General features: G+C 45.6%; 2 protein-coding genes across 6 annotated transcripts in view; one reads left to right on the top strand and one right to left on the bottom strand.

The window, feature by feature from the left end:
- Positions 1-2,827, bottom strand: part of itpr2 (inositol 1,4,5-trisphosphate receptor, type 2) — a 37,418-nt gene extending 34,591 nt beyond the window's left edge. The window contains exon 1 of one of the 2 annotated variants that reach the window (XM_057052983.1): positions 2,396-2,827. In XM_057052983.1, coding sequence (XP_056908963.1) covers positions 2,396-2,487 — 92 coding nt within the window. In that variant the 5' untranslated portion in view covers positions 2,488-2,827. The remainder of the gene's footprint in view (positions 1-2,395) is intronic. The other variant, XM_057052982.1, reaches the window with a different exon arrangement.
- Positions 2,828-4,499: 1,672 nt separating this feature from the next.
- On the top strand, positions 4,500-13,560 carry plekhg7 (pleckstrin homology domain containing, family G (with RhoGef domain) member 7). Of its 4 annotated transcripts, XM_057051716.1 has the most exons (19): positions 4,502-4,676; positions 4,835-4,968; positions 5,201-5,951; positions 6,609-6,631; positions 7,181-7,303; positions 8,599-8,702; positions 8,819-8,859; positions 9,215-9,316; positions 9,706-9,855; positions 10,035-10,130; positions 10,408-10,506; positions 10,864-10,977; positions 11,296-11,470; positions 11,985-12,100; positions 12,461-12,548; positions 12,647-12,726; positions 12,810-12,963; positions 13,099-13,196; positions 13,303-13,560. In XM_057051716.1, the coding sequence occupies exons 3-19, from the start codon at positions 5,334-5,336 to the stop codon at positions 13,411-13,413; spliced, it is 2,292 nt and encodes a 763-aa protein (XP_056907696.1). In that variant the 5' UTR covers positions 4,502-4,676; positions 4,835-4,968; positions 5,201-5,333; the 3' UTR covers positions 13,414-13,560. The 4 variants fall into 4 exon arrangements, with proteins under 4 accessions (XP_056907699.1, XP_056907696.1, XP_056907697.1 ...); XM_057051719.1 differs by lacking the exon at positions 11,985-12,100 and having other exon boundaries at positions 4,500-4,676; XM_057051717.1 differs by lacking the exon at positions 4,835-4,968.
- Positions 13,561-13,586: the final 26 nt, after the last annotated feature.

Raw genomic sequence — 13,586 nt, 5'->3', positions numbered from 1 at the left:
TTTAAGAATATGTAGGCATGCAACAGACCACTGCCACCATAAGAATCCTTTGGTTTGCATGCATGGTCAATTACACTAGCAGAGTGTTCATCCGGTTTCTAATGGCCTTGTTTCCAATTTTGAGGCTCTGATGTTTATTAGAAATTCCAGACAAGGCAGAGAAATTTACAAAATCAAGAGCAAATCAGCCTCGCTCATGTATATTAATGATGTTTGTACCCTGTAGAAGGTGACACAGTGTTTGTTGGCCATTTATAATTTTAAATTGTGTGGAAATGTACGCTGTGACACTGGTTTTAGGTTTCTACATCAAAAAAAATCCAAGTCATCCCATTCCGTTAATCCCATTTGCTCCCAAGGGTGACATTCACAAGTGCGTCCATTCATCCTGTCCACTGAGGAGAAACATAATGCCGGGCACAATTCCTCCAATTCATACAGAGTTGGCAGCTTCAGCGGGCCGAGCCATTGTGCCACTGCTCTTCATCAGTGTCAATCCATCTCCTGGGTAATGGTTCCCCCCATCTCAGCCGTAGGCCCAACCAGGAAGTGCTGAACGGCTAAATCAGGAAGGCTATCTGGAAAGGTCCATAAATAAGTAACCTTGGAGCTGCAGAGAGCTAGTAGGTGATTTCATAGAGACAGGGTTTAAAGTGACTAGAGTTTGCGCTGCAACCCAGTTAAACATGAACTAATGATAAATCTACCGTGCTGGACACAAGCAAGCTAATTTTAGCTCCACTGCCATCGCAACAATCCAGAAGGTTCCACACTGTTGTATATCTGCAGCTGTTGGTACCTTAAAACCAGAGACTCATTTGTAGGAAGAGCTCAGCTGTGCAAATGAATTTACAGTGTTGATGAAATATGGGACTCAATCGGATGGAACCCTTCCTTGGAGACATAAAGGTCATTGCACACGATTGAGCATGTGCAATGTGAGGCATGTGAGAAACTTGCCGATTTGATATGAGCAAAAACGAGCTTTGTAACCTGGGTGTTAAATGAGGTTAAGCCATGCTAACAGGTTCTGGGGATCAGGGTGCTTCCTTTCACATACTTTAGATACTGTAGCTTTGAGCGCTGGAACCATTCTCGTCCCTGTCAAGCATGACTCAATGAGTTGCTGATAAGCGTTTTATTTATGTGCTTTATTTCACAACTGACAACCCCCCTCTGCACTTTGGTATTTTGAAAATGTGCAGCTCCTGCCTGCCTTCACATTGGCACAGACCTCTGGATTTGTTTTTTGTTAAAAAGAAACAGGATGTGTGTATTCCTACAGAGAGGGAGCCGCGCCGCTTGCAAACCAAGCAATGTGTGAAGGCCAGAACACATTCTGTCTGGATCTTTCACATGAAAAGCACCTGAAGAAGGTCTCAGCAGAGGACTAACCTGATTGCTGGAGTGAATTTTTGGCAGATAAAGTAAGGTTTAATGCTGAAAAAATGAAGATGTGGGTGGGGCAGCCTCATTCCGTAGGGCCAGCCAGGCCTTACACGCTTATCCAGCAGGCTCAAAGTAACAGTGCACCCGGAACCAAGGAGCCATTTCTCCCCTCCAGAAGTACACACACTAGACACATTTTTGCACCACTGTGTTGAGAATGACACAATGTAAAGCAAAATCCATCACACCTACACCACAAAAACATTACAGTGCTGGAATGAAGAGTGACGGACCATATTTGGACAATGAAAAACTCACTTTAAAGCAAAACTGCTGAATAAAGGAAGAATCATCTGGAAACAAAGCAGGTTTTTACACAATCTGGCCTGCATTAGAGCCTCTTAAAACTTGGGTTCCACATAAAATCAGCAACATTTCCCATGGATGTCTGAGCAATAAAACCCAAGAGATCATCGACCATCCACTCAAAACAACTTAAAACTCTGTATCTGTGCAGTTGGGGTGAAGGTGTTTGTTTTCCACAGCTCGGAAACCTTTGTCTTAAGTTTAATAATCTACTTGGCAGTTTGCCTGAGCGCTTCAGAGGGAGAGAGCAGTGAGAAGCATGCAAATGTGTCACAACTTGCTCTCCAAACTCCAGATAGTCCACCATGACGTCCATTATAACGACATCACTAACATCCCGGTAGATCCTCTCGGTGACCCCGGGCGGGACCTAAAACTAGGGGCCAAAAACGCACATATTTGCTTGTGTACCTGCGTTTTGCATTCCTGTTGTATTTGCGTACAATTTCCTGTAAAGCAGCGTTTTTGCGCGCTGACGGGCCTTGGCCACAAGACGTGCGCGTCAGACCCGAGCCTCCCGTGGCGAGCACATTTGCGTGAAAAAACGTGCACCAGTGTGGCACGGTGAAGGTTAAAAGACGTGACATTTCTTCCATATGTAGAGCCCAGCGGGCAGAAAAGTGAGAGACGCGCAACTTACCCCAAAGTGCTGATGAAGCCATTGACCGAGCCTTCCGCGTACAGAGACACGATGTCTCCGATGTGAAGGAAACTGGATTTGTGCTCTGACATTTTCACCGACTTGTGCGTTTGTCCAAATTCCCCATTTAAAAGCGAGCGGTAGACGACTTCTCTTCGACTGATCCAAACGTCCCTCCTCCAGTTTAGCAGCACTCCCTCAATCCGCCGTCATTCCTCCAGCTCTACATTCTGTCTTCTCTGCAACCTGAATATTTAAGGGTGCATAAAATCACTTCTGCTTAAGTATTATTATTATTATTGTTATTATTAAAGCGCCGCCTGTTCAAGACTTATTCAACTTCTTCCTGTATGCCGGAGCGGAGAGAGTTCTTCTTCACATCCACTTCTGGGGGAGGAGACTGCTGCTGTCAGAACTGTGGGCTTCCCTTCCTTCCCTGGCAGGTTTTTGCTTTTATGACCATCGAAAAGGCACATGACCCCCCCGCAGCGACGCAGGTGAGCCTCCAAGGAAGACTCTCCAACGATGACTGGAGTCTGGATGCCACTTTTGTAATATTGGACAAACTATCAGTGAATGCAGCCATTAGACTGTTTGAGTAAGCAAAACATGTAAAAAACCAAATAACTCAACAAGGATTCAATTAAAAAACTAAAATGTCCTACGGGTGTTTAATTGGGATTGGAAAATGTTTCACATAACTGAGCAAACCGTGTTTTTTTTAAATAAATAAAAAAAATCATGATATAAAAAGGGTTGTAAATGTTGTGTAACGTGTAAATGTAAATCATTCGGTGATCACTGATCACTGATTTGATCACCGAATATAAAGATATGTGAAGGCACCTTTCAACAGTCATCCAACACAGGCTGGGACCAGAAATCACACAACAATAAGTAGCAACATGGGAAATGATAGTTGTAGATCAGCAATTCTCTAAAGACCACAGATTAATTCATGATGTGACGGGGGAGCATGAAGACTACAAACACTCTGTGTGTGTGTGTGTGTGTGTGTGTGTGTGTGGTGTGTGTGTGTGTGTGTGTGTGTGTGTGAGGGGTACGTTTAAGGGGTCAAAACAGGAATTTAAGTCATCCTGGGAAAATTTAAAAAAATAAATAAATTAACTGAAGCAGATCCACAGATTTTCCCCATTGTTGCTTTATATTTTTCAAATGTTGATTATATACTTATAGAAATAAAAGGCAGCATCCAAGTCTTAACAAAAGCCAGTTTCTACTTTCCTGATCAGATGCCCCTTTACTTTAGTTCTACCAGACAGCCTCTCTGAGGATATACTAATTTACTAAAACTGACGAAAGTGAAACAGAAGAAATGCGCGTGTCAGCCCTTAGGATAACTTCAATTCTAAGTTTTTGTATATGCCTGTGTTGCAAGAATGAGTGTGTTTTTTTAAAGATGTGTCAAAAATGTAGAATTCTTTTGTTTCTGTTTTAATATCGCTGTTTTATGTTTCATTTGTACAGCCAAACATTTATTTATGGGGCGATAAGAAAAATATCCGATATAATTGATTGCACCTGGAACTCAAAACGGAACCAGACTGAAGGGGGATAAAGGGTTGATGCATTAGACGCTCCACTAGGTGTCAGAGTCAGCTATGCCATGAAGCGATCCAGTTATTGAGCGCCCCTTAGTGGCCAATTCAACAAAACAACTGCCTGAACTGCGGCTCTCACTTTGTCAAACGCAAATAGGCAAGAAACACGATTCCCACTGTGGCCCCAGGGCCGCAGGTGACACACACACTTCAACAGGTAACCCCCCCCACACACACACACACACACAAACACCTGCACTTGTGGACACACCTCTGCTTCCAAACCTGCGACACCGTCACGCAGAAAGGGCGAAAAAACAAAAGCCTCTATGCACAGCGGGAAAGGCTGCAAATATCAACTTGATAAGTCATAAAAATGTTTAAAAATAATTTTCTTTTTATTGACCAATAAGGAAATGTAGATTTTACTGAACTAGGCGTGTGTGTGTGTGTGTGTTGTGTGTGTGTGTGTGAGAAAGAGAGAGAGAGTATCGTTACCAGCGGTGTAGTCACGTCGCTGCTTTTGTCCTCGTGCGCGGCTCCGCCCCTCTCGCTCCCTCGCGCTTGTGTTTTGACAGAACACTAACCTTTCGCGTCAGACAAACACACCTTGGTCTTCATCTGGTCTTCAACGGCAGCTCCTTTTGTCGTTCGGGGTTTGGGTGTTTGCTGCCGGCGGTTCCACTGAGGGCTCGGTTCGTCTGGACTCTCCGGCGGGTGTAAGTCAGCCAAACTTCTAACGTTTTTAATGGCTTGTACCCGGGCACGTGCGCCCTGAGCTGCCACCGAGGTCATGTCTCTGATTCATTTTTATATGTATGAATTTTAAACTTTAAAAACCCCCAACTTTACCGCTCTTCGTGGCATTTGTGTTTAGAATGGACAGTGGAATGAAGCCGATGCTTTGGAAAAGAGCTGGACTGTTAATGATTTTGTGGCCTGTATTTTGGACCAAACAGACCTGTCTGTGTTAATACTTGACAAAATTCAGAGGCAGGACGCTGAAATAAGGTGTGTGAATTCCTGTTTCTTTGTACCTCCCAATATTGTTCAGACAAAGCAAACTGTACACTGTCAAAACAGGCTGTAAAGCATGGCCAGCGTAGCACTGTCATGATGTTAAAATGCATCACTAGTAACTGAAACTGGGTTCTGCCTTTGATTAATCAGGAATTAAGTTTGTGTTCCACCTTTTGCACATTGCTTCTGCATTCTGAGACAGTTTCTGAATTCCCCCCTACAGAAACTTGAGGGTTGATCGGTGTGAACGGCAATGGAATGCTTCAGGATTATGATCTGACCTTAAGTCGGAGCAACCAGACCATTACATCACACTTTTCTGATCCGTTCTGCACTACCATGCCTCTGAGGTTATAATGTCCACGCTGAAGCACGTCATTCTGCAAGACAAAGACCAGGATGTGGACCAACAGCTGGAGTGGAGTTACATCGAGTGGGCTGAAAATGAAGTTGTCGGTGGTGGCGGCGGCACGGTGGATGCTCAGACCCAGACAGACTCTGGATCTTTTCAACACAAGGAGAGTCAGACCAGCAGTCCAGTCATAATGCACATGGACCTCACTCGGTCACACTCCAAGCTCAGACAGTCGTCCCTGGTGGACTCCAACGGCTTGGTAGCCCCTTTGTTGCAGTTTGACCGGCAGGCTCCCGGGCGGATTTCCACATCTCCCACCTTGAGAAGGATGAGGAGCACCAGGCGCCCCCTGACGGATCCCTGGGATCCTGAGAACGGGCCATCCCCTTTGAGCCCTCTCTTCCAGGTCCAAAGGGTCAAATCCCCTCTTGCAGCAAGCACAGACTCTGATGGAAAGCCCTGCCACAGTCACCAACCCAGTTCATCCTGTGGCCAGCAGAGACCCAGATCGTATAGATCAAAGACTTTAGACAACGGTGTCGATTCCAAGAGGCCCGAGTGTCACAGCGCTCTTCCCGCCTACCATAGAAATTTCATATTTCCTGAAAGTGAATTCCAGGTGAGTTAGTTTTTTTTAAAAAAAAACTTCTAATTATTTTGCCTCAATGGCCACAACCTTTTGTGTGTGGGGGTGTGTGACAAGGATTTTCTTCCATAAACATGGTGGTTACACATTCCTTCCTTGAGGAAACCTCCTCTCCCTCATTCGGCCTTGCCTCCCGCGGCGGTGGCGCACAATACGAGCTTTTGACAGCAAATGAATCAGCAGTTACATGCACTGACAGCTCTGACCAAGCCCACTGCCTGGAGAGCCCTGGGAAGTGTTCTCCTCGGGCCCCCATTCACCGCAGTCAGCAGTCACCCAATAATGGAGGGGTCAGTGAACAATGGGAAAAGATAATGGGGAGATCTATTCATCAGCTTGTGGTATTCAACTGAGCACATTCTCAATGGAGTTCTGACATTCTCCTCAGATATCAGTCTTTTGAGTCCAAGCGAGCACTTAAAACACTAATTCACGTTTGAATGTCTTTGAAAGTGATAGTGAGCGCTGCCGTTAGCAGGAGGGGGTCGTTGCACCCTGTGTTGAACTCTACTGTACAGTGAGTTGGGGTTAATGTTGCCGAACGTGTGACTGGCACAGGCTGTGGAACTGCAATAGAGTGTTTCTCTTCGTTTAATCACACATTGATGCATTCTGTTTATCTTTCTACAGGACAAAGTACATCTCTGTAACAGGTAAGCGTTTTACATATCATCTGCCTGTCCTGCCAGAAAACAGTTCAGTTTTTTTTAAGTTTGCATGTCAGGAAGTGACTGTGCAACAGATACGGTTCATTTCCATATCGAGAAGCCCAAAATATCTGCACCAGCTCCTCTCATTAGTAAAATAAATTTCAGCTATCATATGCCGCCGTAACATGGCTCACGGGCTCGCATGACACTCGTTAACGAGGCTCGCTGGACGTTCAGAGTTTTAAAGGTGCCCCATTGTGCATTCATTGTCATTCATGTCTTTGTCAGCGGAGCAAATGCTCAGTGTGTTAAGTTTTGAGAGTCCCATGGTTATGTATGGGCTAGACAAACCCTCATTAACGCTGTTTTATCTTACTGCCACCCACACCCCTCCTTAATGGGCCACTGGGCTGTAACCCTCACTGGATAATTAGGCAGCTTTTGTCCATGTAATTACACCCTGGTACTGTGCCTCACTCAGGGACTCGGCCCTGCGAGCTTCTGGTCGGGGCAGTTTTGTTTTTGAGCATCATTATTTCTCTTGTTGGTCAGGAACAAAACACCCATTTTTGAAGAGCCTTCGGCAGCAGAGGGGCCGACAGAGGAGTCTTTTTACTCAGCAGTCGCAAAGCAACAGGATGGCATTGTGGGGATGCCGCGGAATGAACTGACCTGGTTTGGAGGAGAATTCGTGCCTCTCTCACCGTCCCATTAGCTGCATAGCAGCTCCGCTACCCTCTGCCAGTTTGTTATCTGCTTTACTGTTGATTCGGCACCGCCTGCCTATACATTGACCTGAAGTGGGCTGTATCCGCTTACTAGGAGAACACAGCCTCTGTCTGTAAGAGCAAGGAACAGGTCGTTCTTTCACCGCTGAGCACCGCTCCACCTGTTGAATAGCTTCCCCAAGGTAGACAAATTAACCCTGCGGCCGTGTGGCCCACAGCTGCAGCAGTGCAGGCGGGTAGGAGAAGTTCAGCTACGGTTTATTGGGAAGTCATGAGCTGCAAAGGAGAAGTTCCAGTGGGTTTTATATCCCCATATTAGTACTATACATGTTCCGTGTACTGTATGTACCGTATCATTTTGTGGTCTGATTTGCTCTCCATTTCTGCTCTCCGTGATGTTCTCAGTCCTTTGACTTTATGGAATCCCGTGAAGTGCTCCGGTGAATATATGTTTAAGAGTACTTGTGTTTTTTTTAATGAGTGTCAGAGCAATATTTGACAAAGTAAGTGAACACTCCCATTGTAAAAAGGATCGGATGGGGTTAAAGTTGGCTTTTTAAGACTCAAACCAAAGGAGAATATGCCACAGGGGACGCCGACACTGTCAATCAAGACTAGCATGCTGAAGGTGAACCTGACCTTTGGTTGAACAGGTCTGTCTGGTTGTGGAGCACCTCAATATCCAGTTGATACAACCATCAGGCTCATTTTTGGCATTAGCGCTATCTTGTGTTTTATTGTATTCAAACTCTCCTCGAATGAATAACTGAGGTTTAGCAGGAGAAGTCACTCTGAGGTTTTCCTGAGGCTAAAAGGCAGGACTGTGTTTCCAGCCAGAGCCATTCCTCAGTCACCAGGAATGGGAGAACAAGAGGATTAGAAATCAGCTCGCCACCCCACACAGATATGGTGGTCCAATAATCAGCACAAAATCCAGACACATAACACTTATCCATCATAATTTCTGCCAATCATGTTAATCTCCAGTTGGCTGAACGATCCCAGTGGTATTCCACTGGTATTCCAACCATGTAAAAGGAGTAAAGGAATTCTCTTATTTCCTGCAGCTTGCGAAGAGTTTTACTCTTCGTGTTCTCTTGTGTTCTCTTCATTTTGTATTCACAGAAACACAAATAATAAAATAGTCAGTCTCACATTTCCACCGGGGCCACCTGGTTGAGCGCTGGTTTAATGTATGAACTCAAAGCCTGACGTGGTCTGGCTGTTTGCTGTTTCCCTCAGGCTGCAGGAGAGGAGACGGAGTTCTGTGGTGGTGAGTCTGCCGGGCCTGGACGTGTCACCAGGAGACCTCTTCGTGTCCAACGGCGTGGCTGACATCTTAAACGGTACAAAATCTCATTTTATTGTTGTCGTGCCTTTACTGCTGCCAACACAGAATTTAAAGTTTTAAAAGCAGGTTGTCCTTTTCTGATGATCACTGGTGTCTTTGTCATGTTTACAGATAACAAGAAGCCCAAGTGGCCTTTTTCAAGTCGTAGTACGGTAGGTGTGTGATTGGCCAGTAGTCGTTGCCCGGCCGCTCGGTGCCGATGGTGTGCGTTGGGTTTGTTTTGATGTGCTTTGTTTTAGCTGTGGGCATTCAGTTTGGACATTGTTCCCTGACCCACTTCTCAAATCAGATTAATGTGCTTCCCCTTATCCCTTTTGTAATTGGTCAAAGCTCGCAATGCAGAATTGGAGCCAGACCCATTTAGTTAGACTTCTGAACTTTTTTATTTGTTTTAAATTGTTGTCACTGGGACAGATACTCACCCAGAGCCCAACTATGCAGACAAAGTTTTCTGTTTTCCCCTTAACACCCACAATAATACCATCTGTCCTTTTCTCCACCTTCCAGACCAAGGGGAAACCGCAGACAGGGACAGTGTCGGATGTTCAGAAATATCTCTCCAAATCTCAGATTCCAGACTGGAGAAACTCTGATTTCCAAAAGTACAAGGTGAGAAATCAGCACTGGGCTGCAAACGATCAAGGCTGTTTGCTCTGTAAATCATGTTGTTCTGGTTGTGCAAAGATCTCTAATCTAAGCAGTGTGTCTGCGTGCGTGTGTGTGTGCGTGCGTGTGTGTCTTTGATCCACTGACACATTTGCAATCCAAATAGTGTTCAGTGTTTCACACAGTCCCAAACTGGCAGGTGGGGGAAAACGGCTGCTTGTGCAAGAACCAGAATTTCTTGACAGTATAACTAGTCAGGTTGACCCTGCACACAGTAAACAAACTAACTGTAAAACATCAGGTGGTGGCTGGAAATTTACAGCAACAAAGGTGATGTTTTTTAAAATTAATTTCATTGTTTTTCTGCCATCTATCCACTTCTTTCTGGACAGGACTGCACTCTGTTGGAGTTCCTGCAGGACCAGTCCTCCCCAGCGAGTGCCAGCACAGACCCTGAGGGCCTCAAGAGGCAGGAGGCCATCTGGGAACTCTTCACCAGCGAATGTTTTTACTTCCTGGATCAGCTGATGGTTCTGAAAGAGGTGACCATCTCAACAAAAATGCACACAAACACACAGGCCAACTCAAACAGGCCCAGAGGGACGTCCACACCCGTTCGTGAAGGTTTCGTTTAGGATTTCCGTTCTTCACAGCGCTGGATTAGAACAATCGTGCTGGGAGAACCATCCCCCTGAGCCCGTTCTGTCTGTCTGACCCGCAGGTGTTCTTTGCTACGCTCTCAAACCTGCAGATGAAAAGCTGCCTGGCGGATGTCGACTCCTGGCGGCTTTTTGCGAACCTCAATGAGCTGTGTCTGGTGGGACCACGCAATAACCAAAAAATAACCTGTTATGCGAGAAACAGACTCTTTTGACCTTTTTTAAAAAGAAATCACCCTCAGCCAGAAAGAAACAAACGATTTATTTGTTAAACCGTTTTATTTTTGTTTAGCCGTTATCTTACCTGGTAAAGTGAGATTTAGCTTAAGAGACCATATGAACTCAGAGACTGGTTTTCTCTTCCACAAACTGAACGTGACCTGTGCATGTGCACAATGTGCGGTAACTCTAGACTCAGAGTATTTTCTCATGCAGGTGAGTTTCAGTTTCCTGACCAACCTCCTCCGCGTCATCAAGAGCATGTTAGAGAGTCCAGAGGGTGACGGGCCCACCCTGCTGGAGCTGCTGAGCACGGCAAGTATCGCCGGTGTACACACACACACACACACCCACACACACAACACAGCCATGCATGCCTGACCCATAAACTTTAAAACCAAGCCTAAACCATCAAACTGGCCTTTGAATTTATGATTTATAGCTTTACATTAAATAATTTGTTCCAAAAATTACTCTCTGGGGTTATTTCCTAATAATAACTAAAAATAATGGTTTTTTTGGTTGATGGAGAATCGAAGAAGCTTCTCAGCTAATCCAGAATTCAGTGGATGTCTCTTCTCTGTGTTTCTGTGCTGGTCTGTCTGCAGCTACATGTCAGACGTGACTCAGCAGCCTGTATGTTGTCGTTATGACACTCCCGTCTGTTGGCAGGTTTTCCAGGAAAGCATTTGCCACTGCCTGCAGAAGTACTGCCTTAATTACTCGGCAGCGCTGCTTTATCTGGACAAACTGAAGCTCAGGGAGGACTTTGGAATATATGTCAAGGTACAGAAGACTAATCTCTGATGCGGGTTTGATAGTGTGAGTCAGAGCTGTTAAAAACATGCCGTGCCCCCAGACGACGCCGAGCCAAATGTAACAGAGGGTACACGAGGTATCAAAGACGGCAGTAAAGGCTCTTGGAGGAAGGAATGTGGCCATTTCTCCCACTCGTAACCTTCCTGTCAGTCAGCTCATTGTGTTTTGGTTTCAGATGTCCCTTCCTGTCACTGCCCCCCCATTCCCTCTGGTGTCTAACAAGCCCTAGCACCCCTCTGACTTTCTTTATCCTCCCCTCACCTGCTCTGTCTTTACTTCCTTCAGTGGTGCGAGAGGAACGAGCTGTGCCGGAGGCTTCAGCTGCGTGACCTGCTGGTGGCGCCGCTGCAGAGGCTCACTCGATACCCTCTGTTGTTGCGGAACATGGCAAAGAGGTGTCGGATGGAGGACGAGACCAAAGGCCTGCAGAGTGTTGCAGAGCAAGTGGACACATCTATATGTGAGCGGACAACACCACAACTGACTCCTGACTCCTGTGAAATCGACAGGAATGATGACACCGACTCACTGAGCTGGTGCATTATTGCGGGGTTAATATGTGACTTAGTCTATTCAGTTACTGTTGTCAAACTGAACTCTGCCCGCTGACATCAATCTCACAATGACAGGCAATTTTCTTTAGTCAGGTGTGTTTGGAGTGCAGTAAATAGGTGTGGGTAAATAGGTGTGGGGTAGTAAATAGGCTGTGGGGTAAATAGGCTGCCTCCATCTGCACAGCTAGTACACACGTCCAATTGCAATTACAATATACTTGCAATGGCATTTTTGAGCAGCTATTTTCCTGGAGTTATTAAACAGGCAGGGCAGAGGTGTGTAATCTCAGCTGATGTCCTCTGGGTGTGGGAAACTTCCAGTATTTCCCTGTTGTCAGGCCACTATGACTACCTTACAGCCAGACCAGTCAAACCATTCAAAGTCCTGAATGAGCTTTTTTCCTTCCACTCTTCGTCCAGGTGATTTAGAGGGGAAAGTGAAATGGCTGGATAACTACCAGAAGGTGAAACAGCTGAGAGACGCTCTGGTGTGGCTGCCCGTGTGGGAGCGAGACAAGCGTGCCTTCGTCCCAGAGGTCTGTCTGCACATGTGTTAGCGAGTACGCTGCTGTGATACCGACACCTGTGGCTGGATCAGATATTGGGATGTTTTTCCTTAAAAATGAAAGAATAATCCCTCTTTCACAGCGATAATGTATCCAGGAGCAATCTGGTTCAGTCTACAGACCACACCAGCCACAGTATCACGAAGAGCCACCGATCTATCTATCCTTTTATTTTGAAATCCCTTGAGTATTCTTTTGAAGATTTACTAACATGGCTGTATTTTTTTTGGGTAAATAAAACTTTAAAATGCTCGTAGATACAAAACACTGACCCCGTTATCGGGCTAACACATCACTACTAATGTTGACTCTTTGTTTACTCTCCTGCAGACTCTGAAGCATCTCTTGAAGGCCGTCACTCTGGAGAATCTAATTTCTCACAGGAGTCTGCTGCACGAGGGGAAACTTGTGCTCACAGGTGCACGAGGCCGACGTAACTGTCACACATTTGACAAGCTCTGCGATTTGAAGGTTTGGAAGAGTCTCATGCCTTTGTTTGTGTCGGTCCACTCCCAGAGAACACAAAGCTGATCGACGTCTACTTGTTCCTGTTCGACGAATTCCTGCTGATCACAAAGATAAAGAGGAACAAGAAGGTACAGCCTGTCGATGTTGGCGTGAACTTCCCCGCTGTGAATATTTGCTTACGCCGAAGCTGCTGTGTGATCTATGCGTGCAGAAGTCTGTTGGCCCGGAGCAGAACCCCCTGAGGCTGCCGCAGAACCAGGAGCTGGATCAGTTTCTGAAGGAGGGATGCACCTTCACAGTCCTGGATCAGCCCCTCTCTCTAGACCGACTCCAGCTGAGGAATATCGACCAGCTCAATGCTTCATGTAATAAATGACTTTTGTTCTGTGATAGACAAGTGCTCATCGGCTCTCGCGTGCAGCTTTTTCACCTTTCTGTTGACAAGAAATATCACATTTTACAGCTGATGCTAATCAAGCATACACATGTTGTTTTTGCAGCATCAGGGCTCCCTCATTCTTTTATAATCATGCACCAGAACCGCTACCAGCAATGCATCGGCGCATTCATCCTGCAAGCTGCATCCGAGTCTAACAAGGTAGATTCACCTCGACCAAGAGGTTTTGTGTTAAAATTTCCAGAAAGAAACAACTTAAAATGCTCACACAAGTTGGAATTTTTTCATTTTTGATGTCCATTTCCAGAAAGAATGGATGTCAAAGCTAGAGGGCGCTGTGACTACACTGTTGAAACTGGACTCCGTCCAGCCGAGAGTCAAGAGCTCCACCCTGTGGTTGGAGTCCGCACAGATATGAACCATCCTCACAACACAAGAAAAAGCCATCTGAAAATACTGGCGTCAACGTGCACTGCACTGACGTCAATTTTAGTTTTAATAGCATTTTGTAAAATATTTGTCTGTTGCTTCTTTACTGTACAATAAATGTTATGTAGTAAATGTTTTCCTGGGGTTTATTTTCTTTAAAAA

The sequence above is a fragment of the Takifugu flavidus genome, chromosome 13 (assembly GCF_003711565.1).
Source record: "Takifugu flavidus isolate HTHZ2018 chromosome 13, ASM371156v2, whole genome shotgun sequence".
Classification (NCBI taxonomy): Eukaryota; Metazoa; Chordata; class Actinopteri; order Tetraodontiformes; family Tetraodontidae; genus Takifugu; species Takifugu flavidus.
Note: the sequence above shows the minus strand (reverse complement) of the source record. Positions and strands in the feature narration are given on the sequence as shown.

What these genes read in the sequence shown, in the direction of transcription:
- plekhg7 (XM_057051717.1), top strand. Translation starts at nt 5,334, where the DNA reads ATGTCCACGCTGAAGCACGTCATTCTGCAAGACAAAGACCAGGATGTG. An exon ending in ACTTTGGAATATATGTCAAG is followed by an intron (nt 10,978 to 11,295) that starts GTACAGAAGACT and finishes TACTTCCTTCAG; the next exon opens with TGGTGCGAGAGGAACGAGCT. An exon ending in AGATAAAGAGGAACAAGAAG is followed by an intron (nt 12,727 to 12,809) that starts GTACAGCCTGTC and finishes CTATGCGTGCAG; the next exon opens with AAGTCTGTTGGCCCGGAGCA.